Source organism: Centropristis striata, chromosome 1 (assembly GCF_030273125.1).
Source record: "Centropristis striata isolate RG_2023a ecotype Rhode Island chromosome 1, C.striata_1.0, whole genome shotgun sequence".
Classification (NCBI taxonomy): Eukaryota; Metazoa; Chordata; class Actinopteri; order Perciformes; family Serranidae; genus Centropristis; species Centropristis striata.
This window is the reverse complement of record NC_081517.1, coordinates 35793595-35813145: the sequence shown is the minus strand read 5'-3', so window position 1 is coordinate 35813145 and position 19551 is coordinate 35793595. Positions and strand designations below refer to the sequence as shown.

Genomic DNA, 19551 nt, shown 5'->3' with positions numbered 1-19551 from the left:
CTGGTGAATACCTAAAGTCTTTGCAAGGACTTTGTAACCCCTTCCAGTGTTTTGCAAATCAATAATTCTTCATCGTAGGTCTTCAGAGAGCTCCTTTTTGCAAGTCATGGTTCACATCAGCAGATGCTTCTTGTGAATAGCAAACTCAGAAAGTTTGAGTGTTTTTTGTAAGTTAAAGTAACTCTACACCTCAGTCAAATTCTGATTAATTGACTGGACTCCAGGTTTGTTAACTCCTATCTCCAATCAGCTCTTGTTGGACCATCAGCCTAAGGGTTCATTTACTTTTCCCAGCAGTACTATGAATGTTTCATGGATGTGTTCAATAATGACATGAAATATTATAATTGTTTGTGTGGTAATAGGTTAAGCACATAGTGTACAGTACAGGCCAAAAGTTTGGACACACACCTTCTCATTCAATGCGTTTTCTTTATTTTCATGACTATTTACATTGTAGATTCTCACTAAAGGCATCAAAACTATGAATGAACACATATGGAATTATGTACTTAACAAAAAAGTGTGAAATAACTGAAAACATGTCTTGTATTTTAGATTCCTCAAAGTAACCACCCTTTGCTTACTAGAATATAAGACATGTTTTCAGTTATTTCACACTTTTTTGTTAAGTACATAATTCCACATGTGTTCATTCATAGTTTTGATGAATCTACAATGTCAATAGTCATGAAAATAAAGGAAACGCATTGAATGAGAAGGTGTGTCCAAACTTTTGGCCTGTACTGTATACTTGGGACTTCGATGCATATCTGAATTTTTGAATGCAGGAAAATTCAGGAAATTTTCTGAAGGTTCTTAGGATTCATTATCTGGAGACGATGAATGTCTGGATAAATTCTGTGCCAATACTTTCATAAGAGATATTTCACCAGATAAGGTAAAACTTTGACCTACTGAAGCATTTTCAGCCACATTCAAAGCTTTATTCCACTCAGATACTTGTGAATGATGACCATTGTTAAGGGGAACAACAACAACCTGGCAACATAATGAGGATGGCTCCAGGACACAGAATGACTCTACAAAATGGATACACACACACACAAATCAAATCCTAAGCCTCCCCATTCTCTGTCTCATTAGGCTGAAGTTATATTTCTTGCAGACAGCAGGACGTGGATATTTTCAAGCCAGCGATGACATTCCCAGCACAGCATCTGTGACTCTTCTGTCACCGCTCTGTCATGAAACCTCTGGTGCATGGACAGCAGACAGATGGAAGTTCACACAAGTGGCTGACAGGAATGTCAAGTTGCAGCGATGTGGCTGTGCATCTCATCTGCAGCTTTGAGACCAGCTCATGCCGCCTAATTGGAAAATTCTTCAGGCCTCCTCTCGAGCTCTGTGCTGATGGAGAGTTGCACAGACTCACCAATGCTTAAAAATCAGGCAGCTTGAGTGTCACAGAGCTGTTATTTGTGTTTAGAACTGCATGCGCTGGCGGGCTTAGCCGTGCTTTGGGCTCGTTTGACTGAATTTACTGCAGAAAAATTCACAAGAAATTTGAGCAGTTAGCTCCTCAATTTCAGGAATTACTTACATATTGATAATGCATAGTAAAAACTGAACTGCAATTCAATTCTGTAGACCGGATAGTTCTATCATGGTGCATACATTTTTAGCGAAAAATATCTCAACAACAACAGATTGTTATTGCTGAACTTCAACTCTTGTTCTGTTGAACCTGCACAGGGTTTCTGTTGTTATATGGCAAGAATTGCTCTTGTACATCAGAATCAGAATCGTTTTTATTGCCAGGCAAGTTTCACGTACAACAAATTTGCTGTTATTTATTTGTGCATAAGAACAAACAAACAAAGTACAAAATATAGATATACATTGCTGTGATCTATACCATTGCCTAAACTTTACCAAAAAAACTCAACTATTGGATGGATTGATGTGAATTTTGTTAGACATTCATGGCCCCCAGAGAGTGAACCCCACTGACTTTGATGATCCTCTGACCACCATGAGGTCGACATTCGTGGTTTTGGGTAAAATGTGTCAACAACCATTTGATGGATTGCCGATCATTTCTTTTATATAATTGGTCCAAATAGTCTCTCCAGGATCACTTCTAAAATCTTTGGTGATTCTCTGAATTTTCATACAGTGCCATCATCAAAATTGAAATTTGTCCAATACTTTTTTTTAAACACACTTTATTGTTTTTAAAAACATTAACAATACAAAACACAGAAACAGAGCAAATTTAAGAGCTGATGTAGCCATTTTCCATAGTTTTCCTGATAACAATTTTGGTTATTATCAAGAAAACCATTGAAAATGGCTAGATATCAGCTCTTGAATTAAAATTTTGTGAGCTATTTTTGTTTTTATCATTATATTTGTCCAGACAAATGTATCAGGCATTAAAATAAAGAAGAAATTGAAGAAAAGGGTGGTCTAATATTTTTTTTACATGACTGTATAATCAAGGAACGGTGTCCAAAGTATTAAGAACATCTCGTCCTTACCCTTTACGGCAGCTTGTAACCTTCCATGAGGGAGGATATCAAAGATCTCCCTTTTCCAAAGGGTGACACTATTTGGAAGGGTTTTGATCCAGTTTTTCAATATACACTTTCGAGCAACTGGAAGGAGTTTGTCAAGGAGCTTATAATGTGATGCAGCGAGATGTAAGTCCCTAGAGGGAAGGCCTAGGAGGAAAACAAATTTGTCCAATACTTAAGACATGCTGCACATACTGCGACACGTACACATGGACACGTACCATAAGTCTAGCACGTCACACTGTCAATTGGTGCTGGGTAGGTAATGTACAATGGGTTTATTAGCTTTATATTAAGGTCCTTGTAATAACCATTAATTAACAAGTAGTAAGGCCCTTGTAAGTCCTTACAAAATTCCTATTAACATTATTGTGTGTTTATAAGCTTATATAAGTGTTAATAATGGCATTATAATACAGCTAATAGCAGGCTATAAGAGATTTATAAGCACTAATAAGAAACTTGTTAACAGTTTGCAAATGCTTAAGAACGTTAATAAAAGCCTCATGAGTATCTTATAATTGTTCTACAAACACCCATGACCCACCCATTATGTCTTTGCCATGCCTTTATTAATCTTATTTTGTTTGCTTATTGATATTAAAATATACTTTATTGCTCATCTATAATAAGTTAACTATAAGTTAACTATGCTTTTTGCAACTACCGGATCTAAAGCGAGAACAATGCCTTATTACTTGTTAATGAATGGTTATTAAGGACCTTATTATAAAGCGTTACCGAACTTTTTTCTTTCGTTTTTCTTGAAATATCTTCCTGCCCAACTGGAGATGGAGCTGATGAGAGTTATGAGACTGAACCAAACAGTAAAGTGGGTAAAAGACAAACAATGTGCTGCACTCACACATGATTTCATGATAAATGTTAATGCATCTAAAAGCTTCAGTTGCTGAAGTCAGGATATTTCCCCACGGACATTTTTAGCTTCTGAATCATGGAACCAGTTGTGCTGCTTAAAGTTAATCTATTATTAGCCTCTGTGTGTTCTCGAAGAGCAAAGAAGAGTTTGCCCAGGTGTGCTGATGAGCTCATGTTGCCTTCACTCTCGGGAAATGGCAATATCTGGCAGTGGGAAAATGTGTCACCATGGTGACAAGTCAGTGTCCTGTCGACCACGCTGTGCACGGTGGAGACACTCATAGGAGAATTACTCTATTTTCAGACTCTCCTGGTGTTTACCTGCATTACCTTTTCCTATTACCCGAGCCAGGCAGCGAGACTATTAGCAAGAATATATAATCCTTTATGTGATGAGTGAATCTTTAACCAAAACCGTTACACAATAACAATTTAAGTAACTCAGCATGTATGAGACAGAAATATTAAAAACTTCACTGCATTCAGAAAGCAGATAAGTTTCTCTTTGATGATAAGATGTACGCTTTGAATAAATTACTGTATGGATTTGAAAAATGACTGTCTTCCTCTCTGCATGAACCTCCCACTGGAGCCTTAGATAGAGTCTCGCCTGGAGCGTCAAGCAGCGAACAGGAAACCATTAATCATTGATTAAGAACATTTACATCTCATTCCATTTAATTATCTCTTGTTCCTGAAACACTGGGACTGCCAAGCACAGTATCTGCACCCACTACCTGCAGGCAGGAGATATGAGCTGTGTGGGGTTATCTGGGTCAAGTTCACCTTTGGCTGAGGAAATTCAAGAAATTTTAAAAACCAGGATTAGACTGCAAAGACAGGGGGGAAAATACGCTGATACACCCTCGATGAGCCAAATAATTTTAACAAAAAGAAAATACATAGAAAAATAATCGATTCTCCTTTGTTTGTGCTGCCAGATTCCTCGCTAACATGGCAAAGTGGAACACGTCACACCAGTTCTCAGATCTTTGCAGCGGCTTCATGTGTGTCAGAAAACTGCTTTTAAAATAAGTCTGTTTTATAAAGCACAGAGTGATTCAGGACCTAAATACATTTCTGATCTACTGTTACATTATAAACCATCCCAAGGAGAATCAGCATTTATTTTGTGAGCAACACAAACCTTGAACACTCAGATACCCTGAATCCAGGCTTAAAACTTTGCTAAAACTTGAAAACCAGATAACAGTCCACAATTTCAGCCTAGATTGTTTTTTGCCAAACTCCAAATCTTGTTGTGTTGAACCTGCACAGTGTTTGTATTGTTAAATGGTGATAATTACTCTGAACATCAGAATCAGAATAGTTTTTATTGTCAAGCAGGTTTTCATGTACAAGGAATTTGCTGTCATGTATTGTTGCATAAGAACAAACTAAGTACTAAAATATGCACTGTAAAAAATGTTTGTAGAAATTACAGTAAAACACTGTCAAATTGCATCAGAAATGGGGCATACAATTAAAAAAATTGAATATCACCATAGTAGACACTTTTAATTACCATAAATCAAGGAATAGTACAAAACTTTTAATCTGTAGAAAACAGTTTTTCATGTAAAATTAAAGGAGAAATACCACAATGTCACAAGGATGTAATAACCCTAAATATAAAGAGACTATTCAGTTCAAATTACAGTTTTTGATAATATTTACAATTAAGTTTACACTAGAAAACCCACCCACTGTATATTTTTACAGTGAAGTTCAACCACAGCCGCCGATATTTTACCATAAATTAAACAGATGTTTTTTTTCTTACAGTGTAGATATACATTGCTATGATCTAAAGCATTGCCTAAATTTGTCTTGTTGGCACTGCTTTCCATTTTTATTAATTCTTCAGGGCTTTTTATACATATCTATAGCTGCACTTTTTTATTTTAATCATTTTTATATTCTTCTCAGTGTGTAAACTAAACTGAGACTGTCCTCCCACAAAAAAAAACCCATCAGAGTCTTTCAACAAAATATCAGACCTTTACTCGAGAGACCGCTGTTCATCTTAACCATGATCACATTCATTCTCCCCAGAGGCCTGAAGCGCTTATGCTTTTACACAAATATGTACAAAAATGGTTCAATCCACCCTGACTGGAAAACTGGAACTGTAGGGGGGAAATAGCACAATACCAGCAGTCACATTACAGGATTTGTTCCTCACTGACCCCCAGTCAGTGCTGGTCTCATGTTGAAATTAACCAGTTATCAACAATGTAATGAAACATGCACAAGGAGTTTTCGTTCACTATGCTGCATCTTTCTCTTTTAAGTGTATTATTTTTAAGGGAACTTTTTATATATTAAATTGTCATCTTTGATTCATGCTCCTTGAGGGCTGAGAGCATTTTCTTTATGCGAGTATACAAGAAAATGATAATAAACTGAATGCTGAATCTATTACCTCACCCTGTTCTCAAAGCTAGAAATAAGGAAAAACATTTGTGTTGAATAAATCATTTCAGCCTGTTCTCTGTCAGTGACTGAGGAGTTGACTTTAATCATACTCTTGCTCTCACTGCAGTCTGGATGAAAATGTGAGTGAAATGTATAAATGCGAACATATTTTTCTTCCAGGTGATGTAACCTGGATGTAACATTTCATAGCGAGCATGGAGCAGCAGCCAATTACCTTTGACAGACATTGTTACGTAACTCATCGGCTCATTTCGCCAGTGATGGTTATGATTAATTATAGCCTGAACATTGACATAAGATCATTTTGTTCTTGTTGGTGATATGAAGCGTAAACACTGCGAGAAGCTTTATCTGGATCTATCTATGTATCAAATCAAAAAACAAAACTCAGTCAAAGACAAATTTACAAGTATATTTTATTGATGGTCATGATTCATTTTCACCAGGTCTGCGAAGGTACAAGTCATGGTAGGCTGTGCAAACATGCTCAAAACACTACAAAGCCACTGCACTCGCTCCCACCAACAACGCAGTATACAATGACATATTCATATACAGTATTCAAATACATAGAATCCTTCTCATAGATATATTTAGAAAAATATAAAGTCCTAACTTTTCAACTGATAGACAGAAACGTTTCACAACAAAAACACATAGTTCCACGTATGCTGTGATGCCCTTTTTTGCTGAAAGAGAATGAATGTGTGAAATGACTTTATAATGAGCAAAATTTGTCTAATTTTCATCTAAAAATTAAAATATATATTCGGTTAAGTGCTGCTGTAGTACACTTGGCATGCGAGGACATGCCCAACTCACCAATTAAATGCAAGACCATGTGTGTGTGTGTGTGTGTGAAAGTGATAAAAAAAAAGCTGATAAAGAAAGCAAGTGAGCGTGATTGGGGATGTGTCTGCACATAATTGAACGTGTGTTTATGGTGTGAGGAGAAAACATGCTGCATACAGACAAAGAGGGATAAGAAACCTGCAGCTTTGCAAACTCAACAGTACATCTCCATCTTACGTGTGTGTTTGCAGACGGGTTTCACACCACACAGTGTTTAATAAACAAGATGTCAGGGAACCTCCGCTTAACAAAAATACTCCTGAACCTCGAGCTGCTTGAGGTCTGACCTCGGAACGGCGCTGACGTGAGAAGTTGGGCAGAAAATAGGTCTGGTGTGTATTTTGAAGCGGATCATTTATATATACGACCTCCAGAACTATTTCAGCCAAAGTGGAAATAGTTTACTTTGAGGTTTGTTTGACTCCCGTGTGTATTTTTATCCATTTATTGGCTTACGACTCTCCGGTTCCACTTGAATAGGAACTTGTTTAATAGGAGCTCTTATTCTGAATGTAAAGGGTTTTTATAGATAGTGAAGCAAAGAGTGGCTGCGGATGCAATCATTGTTTTAATCCTGTTTTTATTATCACAAATTAAATTATCTTGCTAACTCCCGACTTTCTTAATAGCTGGTTAATTAGCTCCTTATCTCAAGGAAACAAAACTCTGTTTTATCAAGATAACAGGATATTAACTTAAATTATAAGATGGCTTTGTTAAATGCTGGATTCCAGTATAGATATACAGTTAATATCAATGAGCAGCCTGCTGCTATGTATAGCAGATTGTTTATTATACATTTTTAAAGTAATTTTTAGCAATTAGCCATGTTTTAAGCGGGATAATGTCCAGCGATCAGGTCATTATTGTGAAATAAACCCCTTCAGATGGATTTATTATGCATAAATGGCCCACTTGCTGTACATTATCCATTATATATAGGTTTTTTGGCTGTCTTCTTGGCCATTTGAATAAAGCTTTAACACTCCTGTTTCTATCCAAATGTAGCCAAAAGAATGTCAATTTATGCCCATTTCCATCCACCATGGATAATATATCCATTAGTGGAAGCTGTTCCATCTCAACCAAGTGTAGTTTTTTATTTTTTTCTGCACAAACTTAAAATCTCAGGTGGATTGACGATTAAACAGTTTAGTCTCAGGTAGCAGTTCACCAACTACAAGGTCCCAAAGTCATTACAGGGGAACAAGTATGACCAGTGAAAACAGCGTGGAATGAAACTAAAGTTAAACAGACCAGCAGACATTTTAAGATGTCAAACACAGGTATCTAACAGCATATTTATTTATTTATTAATATTATTATTAATTAATATTATTATTAATATACTGCTGTGCTGCAATGGTTGCAGGAATTGACTTGTCGTGATTAGTTCCAGCTTTTTTCTTTCCTCTATGAAACATAGAAATCTCATAAGGTGAATTTCAATACGATTTTCAAATTGCACATTGAAAACTATGTAAACTAAGTATTTGAGGCTCAGCTGGTGCTCTTTTAGTCACGCCCTCTTGTTCCACTCTCTTCTTTAGCAATGGTATAACAGTTTCCTGACTGGAGTTTGGCGGCACCTTCTGCTAATCTCCAGTATATTAAGGAGCTGGGACAAGAGTCTACAAATCTGATGCATTTGGAATCAATAAAGAAGCAATTTTTTTCTAATGGCAGTGAGGCTATTGAGATTGCAGTTAGCAAGACTTTTTCAGGCAACAAAGCATAAACAACAAGCTGGCCAGACTTTGAACAGGACATGTACTGCAATTTTCTTTTAGGAAAAACATCAGTCCAATCCAAAATATGAAGCATTTTTCTGCCTTTGAGCTCACTGTCGATGCAGCAGGGATATCTTGTGTCTGCCAGTTTGGGTTTAACTAAAAAAGTTTCTGCAATATTCTTCCTGGTTGATAAAAATCCAATCAATTTAGACCTTGGGGAGACTGATCCAAGGCAAGGCATAATGGTTAAGTAATACCTTCAGGAAGTCACTTCAAACACTACGTAAATGCTTGAAGTGAATGAAAGACATTTTTTTTAAAGCATTGTTGTGAATGGCTACACGGTGTGATGGGTTTAAAGACCATCTGTCCTGTCGTAATTGTTTTTGTCCTCAGTGACGCGGTCCTAACGGAGGCAATGGGAAGTTACAGTAGATGAATGACCAAATGAGGAGGAGAGGAGACTCATTACCTCCTCATTAATGCCAGATGCCGATGCCAAGGGGGCAGATGGGACACACAGGATGTCACTGGAGCAGATGCAAACCGAAGATTGGATCAAATGTCCATCCTAAACAGATTTGCGGTGTATGTTTGGGAATTGACCAGAGAGAGACTCGCAGATGGGGACAGCTAGCAGGAGAGCATGCAGTTCAAAGACTCTGATTACTGAAGACAGGAAGATGAGGTTAGGTAAGGTAAAGAAAGTTAGTTTGACAGTATGCAGCATGTTTGCGGAGGGGCGGATAATTAAATATGATGTCTGCATATGAATTTAGAGAGAAACTGTGAAGCTTCCACTTTTCTTGTCAAATAAAAGCCTCCTGAGTGTTAGAGCAAAGGCAGTACAATTTCATGTATTTGTGTGTATTCAGATATCATTTCTTGAGTTAGATGGGACTGAGATCTAAGGAAAGAGACGGATGGCACTTCTAACGCTGACATGTTTTCTGTAGACCTCCGGAGTGACTTTCTAAAGCCCTTAATGGAGCCGTAAATGCCGGGCGTCTGTCTGATGGGGTTTTGAAGAGGTAAACTTACTGACAGTCCTGTAAATATTAGCACAGAGGAGGTCTTATAGCATGCCTGTGTGTGAGTGTGTACATGTGTGGTTGCTGATTGTGTCCACCTGCTGATATTTTCCATCTCACTTTCACAATGTTTGCATGTTTGCAAAGTGTTTGTGTAATGAAAGTGATAGGCAAGAAAAAACTTAAAGCACTGTTGCTAGTCCAAGACTTTTAGCAAAGAAAAAACAGCCCTCTTTAACACGTCAACAGACCGGCGTGTCAATGAGTTGTAAACAAAGGCAGAAGAGTATGCACACTTGCCCACTGTACACTTATACAAACAACACCTCGGTAAAGTTAAACAAGACATTAAGAGCACGCAATGCATCAATAGAGAGAGAAAGGGGCACAGGTCCCCTAAACATGAGGATATACTGTAGTAGGACACAAAGAGAATCTATTAACAGTCAGCAGCTCCATGGTCCAATAGCTGGGGCTTTAACCACTAACTGCCCCCCTCTCAGAGCTTAAAAATCACTCCCTGTCAAAACATTTCTTAATCTCTTTTTCAAAATATCATGAGGTGTATTCATATGTGCGGCTTAGCCAGAAGATACTTTTCTCAAAAGTGGTTTCCACAGAAATGAATTGGTAAAGTAATAATCCGCAACATTTTTGTATAAATGTCTGCTTCTGCTCTGCTGACCGTTCACTGAAACCCTGGGACCCAAGAACAACACGAAGTCCACATCAACATGGTTCCCTCAACAAAAAGCTACTGTTAGGCTGTAAAACAGACTACATTAATGTCACATGCCTTCAACATCATCACGACTAATCTGACGATGATGTTTAATTTCCCAGACAGCCTCTATTTAGCCATTTGTTAGCAACCAGCCTTTTTTAGATGTGTTAAAGCTTCAAAATTCACAAATGGGGTATTTTACGTTGTAGAACAAAACGTTAAAATCTATTTAGGTTGTGTTAATTACAGAGCAACACTTTTCTCCTACATACGTTTGCTGATCTGTAGCTGTACCAGACCTGTAGAGCATGAGATGATTTCTCCTCATGGTAAAGAAGTGTGCATGAAGCTGTGGTAAGAGCAACATATAGTATTCAAGAGTTGGAGGTTGCTGTTTAGCTTATTACTGTATATATAGCAGATAACAGAGAAATTGAATGAGTAGAATGATCAGAGTGGTGGCTGTTTTTGTGTGTACTGTTGCCATCGCAAGGAACAGTGACCATTGAACTTCCATATTCTATATATTTAATAGTATAGATGATGTGTTTTTACCAAGCACAGGTAGATTTAGTCTTTTAGTGTAACATGATTTAGCTGAAGCTTCTACTCCATGTTTAAGACCCTTTTACAGGTTTTTTGTTAAAACAAGTTGGCTGGAAATGGCATTTTCAAATAACTTACTTAGCTAACATTAATTAGTTTATGTCCTGTGACTATTTCTAATTGTCTTACAGCAAAAACATTATTCATCAGTAGGGCTTTCATGAATCGAAATTGAATGATTGAGAGACCCAACAGTTTGATAAAATAGCATTCAGTGCTAAAATAAAAAATGTCTTAATCCCAAATTGATTTAAATTCTGAACTTAAAATTGAAAGTCAAATTAAACTGTGGACTTGGAGAGTTGTTACACACCTATTCATCATAATATGAGCGAATGCTGTTTGGGGCCCTGGATCTCCTTTCATATGTAAGTAGACTGTAAACCTTGACAATAAAGGCGTAGCAACAGTAAATAAGAGTAGCAGGACTAAGTGAAAGGTCAGTTGTCACATGTGTTGTCTGCTTTTGGCAGCAACAGTAGTTTGCTTGGGATAAACAGAAGAACTGGATAGTTAGCATTAGCAATGAAGCTTCCGTGGCTAAATTACAGACCAAAGTACCACTTACACCGGCTAAAACTTAATTCAAGCAAATTAAAACGGTTGTCTGGCTACATTGTTTGGTGTCCAAGTGATCTCTGGGGAGAGCTTGGAAGAAACACTACAGCAACGAAGGCTTAGCACCCAAAATGTCACCAGAATTAAGTACAGAGTTGCACGGATTACCACGTTAATCTGATCCATGTCTGTGAAACCATCCTCACAGAACTCCTTGCAATTGAAACTCCTTTACCACCTCTTCTTCCAAACTCTTCACACCGCTGAGCTAGAGACCTGGAGCCAGCCCACCTCTGTGTAGGCCCCTGTCACATGCCAGTACACCGCCCCCATCAGTTTGGTCCACACCATCTGCACCTCCGCTGTGAAGAATTCTGGGTAATCTTCAGCCAACACCTCCAGCATCACGCCACTCAAGATCTGGGAGGAAGGAGGGTGAGAAAGAAACTTGATTAACACGGGGAAAAGAGACTGAAAGAGTGGGAATATGTGGATATCGAGATAGTGGCAGCGGAGCATGGTTCTTACAGAGAAGGAGACAAGGCAGGTGAGAATTAAAAATGATAACAGTGACACATGTTAGCAGTGGGTGGACAAGCTATACAAAGGAGATGAAAATGACAAAGTAGAGAAAAAAGACAAAACAGGTGGGGAGTGAAAAAGTAGGAAAGTAAAGCTCAAATAAAGAGGAAAATGTGGATTCAAAGTGGTAGATGAGTGGCGTAGGGACAGAACTGGGGTCACATGATAACAAATTAAATCATCTCCATGGCCACATGGGCAAATCCATCCCATACGGAAGGCCATGAGATCTGGTTGAAATGTGCCTGCAAGTTAGACCTTGTGTTGAGATTTTTTCTGGCAAACTCTCAAAGGAATTGATCATACAGCTAAATAAATTGGATGTTCAGAAGCTGGTGCAGTCTTTATGCATGTCATATGATACCTGAGGATGCAGCATTATTCACTATTATCATCATATTTGGCTATTTTTATTACCTTTGCCAAGCAGGTTGAGTTTTTGGTTCAGTTTGTTGCATTGTTTGTCTGTCTGTCAGCAGGATTAAGGGAAAAAATCAAACTAAGGGCCCCATTTTAATCATTACCTTGGTGGACCAGTGTACCCATTCCATTTTGGAGCTGATTTGAATAACAGAGCGGATGAACAAACTAATTTTCACTTTTGTTAACGTTGCAAGATGGGGCATTTGTGCTGCAATTACTGATGTCGGAATTATTGGAAAAATTAATTCTCTACTTTGAAAACGCCCCCTCAAGCTGGATCAACAATTTGGAAAGTCTGCAAAAAATTTGGTATTTGATTCATGGCGGCCTGAAGCATTAGCATCTTTCCTCTTTGTTGTCACGCAAATACTGGAAACTGCTAGCCTGGCTAACACCAGACCAAATCTCATTGGAGATTAGGTCTGGACACCAGCCGTTCATTTCTCCGTAGAGGAGGTGTGGTTTACGATCCTCCAGAGCCGTTTATTGGGCGCTTAGAATGTCTATCAAAAGCGTCTGTAGGTATAGTTTCAGTTATACCAGATGGCGTAGTAGAGCAACAGAGATGGATGTTTGTTGTGTGTGTGTCTGTGAGAGAGTGTTGTTTGCTGCTTTGCTTCTCCAGTTCTCGCTTTCTGCAAGATTATTTATTTTCACGCTTTATTCCCCCTCATGTCATTCAGCCACACACATCCACTGATTTTATGGGCAACAAACAAGCTGCTGCGGGTCTCTCGGCGGCTCCGCTGTCCCCCGGCTGGTAACGAGATCACCGGCGGTGACCGGCGGTCTCACTGGCTCGGCGCAACGAGCCGCCAAGACCGCCGGTGCGGCGCTAATAGCCCCGCTACTGGTGATCTCGCTACCAGCCGGGGGACATCGGAGCTGCCGACAGACCTTTCGCCTTTCAACTTTCGCTCTAAACTATTTAAAACACCATCTACAGCTAAAGAGAGTTTCGCGTCTGCAGCAGCCATGTTGGATCCCGAAAGCCCGAAAGTGCCGAGTAGTACGCGTCATCGTCTCACCGTCCCTCCCCGCTCTGTGATTGGATCCCTAAAACAGGGCTAAGAATGCTTCCTAGTTTCCAGACCCCTCCGCAGTTCGAAATTAAATTCGAGCGCGCAAGGCAGTCTGGGTATACCCAGGCTAGGAAACTGCTATCAAAATGTTTAAAAGATCAGAGCAATAAAGTCTAAAGAGCGACTTCCAAACATGGGAAATGGAGCCATCCAAGGAGCATGTGAATGTACCACGGGCCTCTCGCAGTGCTATTCTAGTTAATTGCTCATTCTATATTATCCGGAAGATATTCAACTTATATCAGTAATATAAAAAAATAATAATTAAAAGTCCTCCTATTTGAGAAGCTTGAAATGTTCTTGATAATGATGATAATGATGTTTCACCCAACACGTTCACCGCCATCATGATCACCACAAAAATATTACATAATGACCTAAGAGGTTCACCATTGTACATATGAAGTTAAGAGTATGGGGAATACACAGTCAGACTAATCAGTTTAATGATTTATTCAAAAAGTGATCAATTAAATCTTATAACAGATTCTTAAGGCAATCGGAAGCCAGTGGTGGGATGCTTTAATGGCAGTAATGTGTCCTCTTCACAGCTGCATTTAACAACTGCACATGAACTGCAGATAAAATTCAAAAGACTTAGAGAGAGTAAGTATATGCTTCCCCTCTTCAGTCAGATAAAGAGGGAATCATATTTAACAATCATAGATTTTCAGATTGAAAATTATGCAACCATATGGCCTGGATAAAACTCTAAACTTGTAGTTACATTTATTCTCATTTTGTTTCTTTCTGCCTTCACAGCCAATCATCACGGTCGTAAAAAATGGCTAACATTTATTAACTTTGATAACTTTAATACTTTATTTATTTATTTTGTGATTGGCTGCAAAGGATATTTATGGGGAGATAACAGGTTGGTAAATGCCACATAGAAGTGGTGTACACCATCTGAAAGCTGACAACATGAAGATTAATTTGAGATGCTTAGCACTGTGTGTCAGGATGTTGTATCATAAATCTTTTATAAATATTGATTCATTAATCAATTCATTAAAATAAATCGTGAAAGTGTTTCAAGGGCTTAGAACATTACAATATACGAAGGCAGTCCCCATGCTCTTTTGTGTCTGATAAATTGTTGCAGCGTTTTTTGGGTTGATTCTTATGTTACTCAGATTGGTGCTAAATTATTTCTTTTTTCTTTACTTCTGAAAAATGTCCTTTTTTCAAACATGACAAACAGTGCAAAGAAAATAAAAATTTAAAAAATGCCAGTTCCTAGAAAGAAGCAACTATAATGTCAACAAGTGAGGTAATAAATAAGAAATAGTACCCCTGGAGCCTCAACTATGTGTAGTCAAGGCCCTAAACACAAGCTAGAAAACCTAAAATTGTTGCAAATAAGACTAACACTTGTTTTCTGAAGCAGATACCACACAGGGTGAAAGGGGAGGGTAAATTGATTTCTACTCCCTTAGGATGATTGGTGCTAAATTTAATATTTTTTCACTACGTAACAATTAGAAAAAAAATGTACAAAATCCCTACAAAATAGCACATTAAGACGCTTGAGCTTGCGGAACACCATAGAAAGATCCATGCTGTGATTCAGTCTCAGCCTTCCAGTAATACCCAATGTATGCAGTTCCAAGACTGATTAGAGACCAAAGTATGTTTGCTGGCCGCCAGTGCTTTAACTTTTCACCTTGCTCGGTGATGTAAACGTTTAGCTCAGGATAAGTAAACACACTAGAACATCACTGTTGCAGCTGTAACAGAGCACACTTCTGACTGCAGCATCAGACTAAACTTTAGGTGCAACCAAACAACCAACCAAACCTTTAACTGACTTTACTTTTCATATAATAGCCCATAAAAAAGATAATAACAAAACAATATGGAAAATGAAGTATGCAAGGGAGGCCAAAAGGCTTATCACAGGGCTGCATTTGAGACCTATGAAACAGATAAAAGCAAAAGTAATTTATATAGGCAGGAGAACCCCCTCTGGTATTTGATTGTAATGAGGACATTTCTTTGGGATGCTAATGGGATGCTTTGATGATTCAAGGGGCTGCTCAAGCAAGAAAACACTTCGGCTGTACCACCAGACAATTATCTTCCAGGACACAGTCTAATTTGTTTCAGGGGCACACCAATCAAGTGGCCAGCACGAGAAAACAGCACGTCTCCAAGCAGTGAAACAGCACCCCTGTGGCAATGTACCTTCAAGGAGATTGTTGAAGGCAGTTCTGGGAATACAGAAAATCCCAGATCAAAGTAAAACAGAATGTTGCAGCCTGACAGACAGGACTAATAGTATCAGACTGTGGTTTATTACCTTGAAGTACATGGGTTCCACCTTGTGTTTGATCGCATGGGCCTTTCCCACCAGGGCCAGAACTGACGACACCTTCTCTGGGTCATGGAGGTTCTCCACCACAGTATTGATGGCATTCATCACCCTGCGGGCATGGTGTCGAAGCTGGCTGCTTCGCTCCATCTCCTCTGGATCCTCCATGTCCTGGAACTGGCTGAAGTACTGTTTGGCTGATGGGAAGTTGATAAAGAACCTAAAGAGGCAAAAACATTTCAAATCACTTTAGACACACAATTAAAGAAAATTTGAGTTGGTTGGTCACTCCACAATTTGGTTCAGACTAAAATATTTTAACAAATATTGGATGGAAATTTGTACAGACATTGAAGTTCCCCAGAGGACATTGGTGATTCCTAAGCCACCATAACGCTGAAATTTGTGTCTTTTAAGACAACTGTCACACTCTAATTACCTTTGGTACTGGCAATCTTATTCCATAACATAACTGATATCTTAACCTTTCATCTGGCACCATCATTAGGTCAAAATTTATTTACAAACAAACAAACAAATAAAAACAACAAAACAAATGATGTTCCCACGGACCTGACTTGTACTTTGATTTAGGTGCTAATTAATAATGGTTGAATATTACAACTGTTAAACATCAGCATGTTTGGATTGTCACTGCGAGCATTTTCCCTTACAGAGCCAGCTAGACATTAATGTAGTTAGCCATTGTTCCATGTGCTAATACACAACTCACATTTTATCCTTTCATTTTGACTATAGACTGTGTATAAGAAGTAGACTCAGCTACTGTGACACCACTCCATTGGTTTAACTACCATTTTGAAGCCTCGAGTTTACCATTTTGCCAAGAGTGATTAGTTGGGAGGAGAGGGTGGTTCCGACTTAGAACCAGAGGACATGAAGCACATCCACCTGGCTCCTGGCTCTTGACTACACCACACAAAGTTGCTGCTAACAAACTTAACTTCCATAATATGAGGTAAATCAAAAACAAGTTCATGGCTGTGGAAGTGTACACAGTGCCATATATATGCATCGCTATGGCTGTAAGTGATTAACATGTGCCTGTGGTAGCTTAATCACAAGGTAGCCACACCCTAGAGCAAACTGGGCTTTATCGTCTATTTTACTCTAAATGGGACCATTATTTACTGAATGAACATCATTCAGTCTTGAAGAAAACTTAGAAACTACCGGTTGAAACCATAAATTCATAAGCTAAATGTTCACTGAGGGAGCAAATCATATGAGAAGTAAGGTAATCTGGATAAAAAACTGTAGTGCACAAACCAATGGGTGATGTCACGGTGGTTACGTCCACTTCTTTTATACAGTCTTTGTAACACACTAATCTTAGCTGTATTAGCATTCAGCTCATAGCATGCTGAGCATTTGTACACAGAGCAGCATAGAGTCTTATTGTTGTTTTGTTTCTCAAAAGGTCTCATTGGTTGAGCATGGGCGTAACTGCAGCCGCTGTATGACACATTAGTGATGGTTGAATGCTGATACCTGAACTAATGCTATCAAACAAAACACTACCATGTTACGCTTTGGTCCCTTAGTCTCAAATTTGATTTGAACGTGGCGCTAAGTTGAAAAGATATCATGTAAATGGCATACTCTCTCCCCTCTGTTTAATAACAAAGGACTGCTGATTAGAGGGAGACCTATCTCTTCATCACACTGGAGCAATAGTGGAATTCATTACCTTAAAGACTTATACAATGACACAGCACTAGATTCTTTCCAGGATATTAAATGGGGTGCACTTATATATCGATTTGATCCAAAGCGCTTTACACTACACACTGCGCTCATTCACCCTCACACACATTCATACTGGTGGCCGAGGTTAAGAGGGCACACTGGTGCCACCTGCCACCATCGGGAATTCATTCACACACTGATGAATGCAGCATCGGGAGCAATTTGGGGTTCAGTATCTTGCTAAAGGATACTTCGACATGTAGGCTGCCATGGTCAGGGATCAAACCACCAGCCTTCCGGTTGAACGCTCTACCAAATGAGCCACAGCCGATATTAGCTCTTCGTTCAGTCTTCCAGGTTCCTCTTTCTTTTTTTACTTGCAGATCAGATCGGCCATGAAAGCGTATGGCGTTCCTTGGCAGCAGCCTTTACCCATTCATCCCCTGAGTAGATTGTTATCAGTGCAAAACAAGACCAAGGGTATGGTGTCTAAGTTATACATGTATATTTTAGGATCCTCATACCCTGACTTACCTTTAGACAGATTATGGAGACAAGACTATCCTGCTCTTGACCCAGATTTTGACTGGGAAGATGTGTGGGATAGTATAAAGCAGGCATCACGTAACCCTAATCATCAACAGATTCATTTTAATTTCATACATAGAACTTATCTAACCCCTTGCAAACTTTTCTGCATGAAACTGATAGACTCTCCTTTTTACATATGATGTGGGATTGTCCACCGGTAGCTCAGTTTTGGCATGATGTGGCGTCAACACTGTCAGATCTTGTAGTTGAGAAAGTGCCAGCAACCGTCCCTGTTGTTATTTTGAATGATTTTTCAGAACTAAATACCTCTAGACTAAATATACGCGCATCATCCTAGCTGGCCTCACCACCGCCAAAAAGATGGTTGTTACGAGATGGAAACCCTCACAGATACTTAACCTAAGACAGTGGATCCTTACTTTCTTAGATGTTGTATACTTGGAATTATCAATGGCCCGTATCCATGGAGCTACTGAAAAAACTCTATCCTTGTGGCAGACAACAGCTGAAACTTTGAAAGGCTTATTGAGGTAACCCTATGACCTTGATTATCATCACCCCCTTATGACAGGCATTTGAATCCCACTTTTCCCCTGACGTTTTACGTGTTTGTGTGTGTGTGTCTGTGTCTGTGTCTGTGTGTGTCTGTGTCTGAGTCTGTGTGTGTCTGTGTCTGAGTCTGTGTGTGTCTCCGTGTCTTTATGTAGGTGTGTTGTCTATATCATTTCCACTATGTTTTCGTTGCATCCCTTTGCATACAGGCAGGCATGCATTGGGCTGCTTTTTCATTTCATTATTCTTTTCTTTTCTTTCCAGACTACATGCTTACTGTTCTGTGTTTGTTTTGTTTTGGTTAGATTGATTTGGGTGGGTGGATCATTATTGTATTACTACATCACACAGCTGTGCTATATTTTATTGAATTTTGAATGCATACTTTTGTAACAAATGGTGGACCTCTCACTTTTTATGCCCACTCAATATTGCATTGTATTTTTGTACTTTGATGTGAATTTGCCCAATAAAAATGTGGTCACAAAAAAAAAAAAAACACTCATCCTTCTTATGCTGCCATATCACACCACCACTGCACCATCATTCAAATAATAGTTTAGGTTTCTCATTTTCTTTACCGTTTTGTTTGTTTCGATGGTTTGCAGTGAAGAAAGGCTGAGAAAAGTGAGAGGAGGGATTTCAAATGAGCTGAAGGAAAATGTCCCTGCTGTGTATAATTTTCTGGCTTTGTGTTGTATTTTAAAGGAATTTTACACAGAACCTAACAAGAAAGACAGGATCTACAACCCTGAATATAGATTGTAGAGGGAGTGAAGCATCAAGACCCCAAGCACATTACACAAACAAGAAAAACATCTTTGCTGAACGTTATTGTTACTATTCATTCTTGAATTGTTGTTGGCAACGACCCAACATACAGCAACAACATCTATTCTGCTTTAACTGTGACAAATCCCATCAGAAACCCATAATAAAGGCAGTGGAAATGAAATAATGAGAACTATGCATGC

The 19551-nt window shown here is 38.8% G+C and overlaps 1 protein-coding gene across 1 annotated transcript in view; it reads right to left on the bottom strand.

The window, feature by feature from the left end:
- Positions 1–6256: 6256 nt before the first annotated feature.
- cygb2 (cytoglobin 2) overlaps positions 6257–19551 on the bottom strand; it is a 29417-nt gene continuing 16122 nt past the window's right edge. The window contains exons 3-4 of the mRNA XM_059340310.1: positions 15752–15983; positions 6257–11782 (exon numbers count right to left, since the gene is read on the bottom strand). Of these exons, the coding sequence (XP_059196293.1) occupies positions 11618–11782; positions 15752–15983 (397 nt within the window). The 3' untranslated portion in view covers positions 6257–11617. The remainder of the gene's footprint in view (positions 11783–15751; positions 15984–19551) is intronic.